The 3,638-nt window shown below is 46.5% G+C and overlaps 1 protein-coding gene across 1 annotated transcript in view; it reads right to left on the bottom strand.

Annotated features, from left to right (window-relative positions):
* Positions 1 to 1,768: 1,768 nt before the first annotated feature.
* Positions 1,769 to 3,638, bottom strand: part of TMEM9B (TMEM9 domain family member B) — a 13,939-nt gene continuing 12,069 nt past the window's right edge. The window contains exon 5 of the mRNA XM_056554375.1: positions 1,769 to 3,201. Within this exon, the coding sequence (XP_056410350.1) occupies positions 3,046 to 3,201 (156 nt within the window). The 3' untranslated portion in view covers positions 1,769 to 3,045. The remainder of the gene's footprint in view (positions 3,202 to 3,638) is intronic.

Below are 3,638 nucleotides of genomic sequence, written 5' to 3'. Positions count from 1 at the left end.
TTATTACACTCCATAATCCAGTCACATCCAGAGCTGTAATTATTACACTCCATACTCCAGTCACATCCAGAGCTGCACTTCTCACACTCCAGTCACATCCAGAGCTGCACTCCTCATACTCCAGTCACACCCAGAGCTGCACTTATTACACTCCATACTCCAGTCACATCCAGAGCTGTAATCATTACACTCCATACTCCAGTCACATCCAGAGCTGTAGTCATTACACTCCATACTCCAGTCACATCCAGAGCTGTAATCATTACACTCCATACTCCAGTCACACCCAGAGCTGCAATCATCACACTCCATACTCCAGTCACATCCAGAGCTGTAATTATTACACTCCATACTCCAGTCACATCCAGAGCTGTAATCATTACACTCCATACTCCAGTCACATCCAGAGCTGTAATCATTACACTCCATACTCCAGTCACACCCAGAGCTTCACTCATTACACTCCATACTCCAGTCACATCCAGAGCTGTAATCATTACACTCCATACTCCAGTCACACCCAGAGCTGCAATCATCACACTCCATACTCCAGTCACAGCCAGAGCTGTAATCATTACACTCCATACTCCAGTCACATCCAGAGCTGCACTCATTACACTCCATACTCCAGTCACATCCAGAGCTGTAATCATTACACTCCATACTCCAGTCACACCCAGAGCTGCACTCATTACACTCCATACTCCAGTCACATCCAGAGCTGTAATCATTACACTCCATACTCCAGTCACACACAGAGCTTCACTCATTACATTCCATACTCCAGTCACACCCAGAGCTTCACTCATTACATTCCATACTCCAGTCACATCCAGAGCTGTAATCATTACACTCCATTCTCCAGTCACATCCAGAGCTGTAATCATTACACTCCATACTCTGGTCACATCCAGAGCTGTAATCATTACACTCCATACTCTGGTCACTTCCAGAGCTGCACTCCTCACACTCCATGTTTTCCAACAAGTGTGCCTCCAGCTGTTGAAAAACTACAACTTCAGCTGTCAGGGCATGCTGGGAGGTGTAGTTTTGTAGCAGCTCTGGTTGAGAAAACTCTGCTCCAGTCGAATCCAAAGCTGCAACCTTATCTCCGCGCCACAAGGAATCCGACACGTGACTCGTAAACCGGTAAAAGTGTTTATTATTCATCGCAACTTACAAAACAGCGAGAACATCCAGCTATGGGGGGAGGGGGTGTTCCCAGGCATGCTGGGAGTTGTAGTTCTGCACCGAGTCAATAGCATCCACTGGTCATGGCATGCTGGGAGTTGTAGTTTGGTTTCCTGGGGATAATGATATTAGAGGTCTTGCAACATTATTAGCGCCCCCTGCTGATATGGAAATACTACTCCCAGCATGCAGTGGGGTTGTATAAAGGTGAGGACTGGGACCCCCCCCCCCCCCCCCCGAATACTCAGACTTGGTACGATCCTCTCCCTGCACAGTTGATACGTTATCAATTCGACTGCTCAAACCATTTTGGGTTCCTGGGGGTAGTCACATGACCATGTTACGCCAGCATTTCTCCACCAGGGTGCCTCCAGCTGTTGCAAAACTACATCTCCCAGCATGCCCGGACAGCCGTTGGCTGTCCGGACATGCTGGGAGTTGTAGTTTTGCAACAGCTGGAGGCACCCAGTCTGGAGAAAAAACCCTAGAGCCATGAGCCTGGACAGAGCTGAACTTGTGTCAGACATTGTAACGAACCCTCAGCTGTGAGGTTTACTATGGGACTGGTTTTTAATAAAAAAAAAATAATAATTCAATTCACTGATTGCAAGCAGAGTTGTTGACCAATCAGGAAATGAAACACAATTAGCTGCTGAATTTGGTATTGCAGTTCTATTTTTTTATTTTATTTTTTGTTTATTGTTGAATGTAATTACAAAGAGGGTTATGTAGAATTAGAAAAACTTTTTTTTTTAAATAGCGCCACCCCTGGACACAGGTCATGTGTGGTATTGCAAGTCCATTTTAAAATTTTTGTTGTGTGTTTTTTAAGTTTAATTGTTCAATGTTATTGTTACAAAGGGGGCTATGTAGAATTAGAAAACTATTTTTTTTAAATAGCGCCACCTCTGTACACAGGTCGGATTTGGTATTGCAGCTGTTTTTTTTTTTACTTATTAGAAAGTTAATTGGAGTTGAACTGCAATACCAGACACAACCCATGGTCAGATTTGACTAAAATGGCGCCACCTTTGTCGAGAGGTCATATGTGGTACTGCAGCTGTTTTATTAATTGTGTTTATTGGAGCTGAACTGCAATACCAGACACAACCCATGGTCAGGTTTGACTAAAATGGCGCCACCTTTGTCGAGAGGTCATATGTGGTACTGCAGCTCAGTTTTCTTTTTTTATAATGTTTATTAGAGTTTAACTGCAATACAATACACAGCCCATGGTCAGGTTTGGCCAGAAATAGCGCCACCATTGTACAGAGGTCATATGTGGTACTGCAGCGGTTTTATTAATTATGTTTATTGGAGCTGAACTGCAATACCAGACACAACCCATGGTCAGGTTTGGCGCTGTTCTGCACTACGATGCAGCACAGTGGAGCATGCCCTGTACACAGAGGTCTGCAGAGAGATGGGATGTTGAGTCCACAGGGTTAACACAAGTCCTCGCGTGTGATCTGTCGCCCAGGAATCTGCGTAGCGCCAATAATCGGTGAGAACGGATGCGTCATGCAGGGAACCGGCGGGCAGCGACAGACCGTCCAATCACAAACAAGAAAGAGGAGATCCAATCCGTAGATGAGGAAGATGCGAGAATCACGGGGACGAGACAGGATGGAAGAGACGGAATAAGGTGATGGCGTCCGCGGTGACGGCGCAATAATATATTAACCATTTTATTACAAGGAAGATATTTACAAAGTGGTCACTACAAGAATCGGTAATTCACAGAGGACCCCGCACACATTCCCGTAGGGGGCGACAGGACGCGCGAGCCCCATAAACCCCGTGTGCGCCATTACCAGAGAGCAGGAACCTTCACAGGCGTCGTCCTCCCTCCGATTAGCTCAGCACAACATGGCGGTCAAACACGGACTTGCGCTGCTCTTGCACTTGTAGCTTCCAGCGCTGCTGGGCGTATTCCACCTTGTTCAGTACATTGGCGCGGCTCCTGGAGCGGGCGAGCACATCGTGGGCGTTGGCGAAAGGCTGGTGATCCTGAGAGGAAAAAACGGAAAAGGTCAGTCACGTGACACCCGGGGTCACCATGAGGGAATGTGAACTGTATAAGGCAGTGTTTCCCAACCAGGGGGCCTCCAGCTGTACGGGCATGCTGGGAGTTGTAGTTTAGCAACTGCTGGAGGCGCCCTAGTTGGGAAACACTGGTATTAGGATTAAACACTGGACACCGGCCCTTTAAATCTAGAATCCTTAGAAATATTTCAGGTTATACTCATCCTATATCGAATTATACTCCAGTCACATCCAGAGCTGCAATCATTACACTATACTCCAGTCACATCCAGAGCTGCTGCACTCATTACACTCTACACTACTGTCAGATCCAGAGCTGCAATCATTACACTCCATACTCCAGTCACATCCAGAGCTGTAATCATTACACTCCATACTCCAGTCACACCCAGAGCTGCACT

Source organism: Hyla sarda, unplaced genomic scaffold (assembly GCF_029499605.1).
Source record: "Hyla sarda isolate aHylSar1 unplaced genomic scaffold, aHylSar1.hap1 scaffold_69, whole genome shotgun sequence".
Classification (NCBI taxonomy): domain Eukaryota; kingdom Metazoa; phylum Chordata; class Amphibia; order Anura; family Hylidae; genus Hyla; species Hyla sarda.
This window is presented reverse-complemented; position numbering and strand designations above follow the sequence as displayed.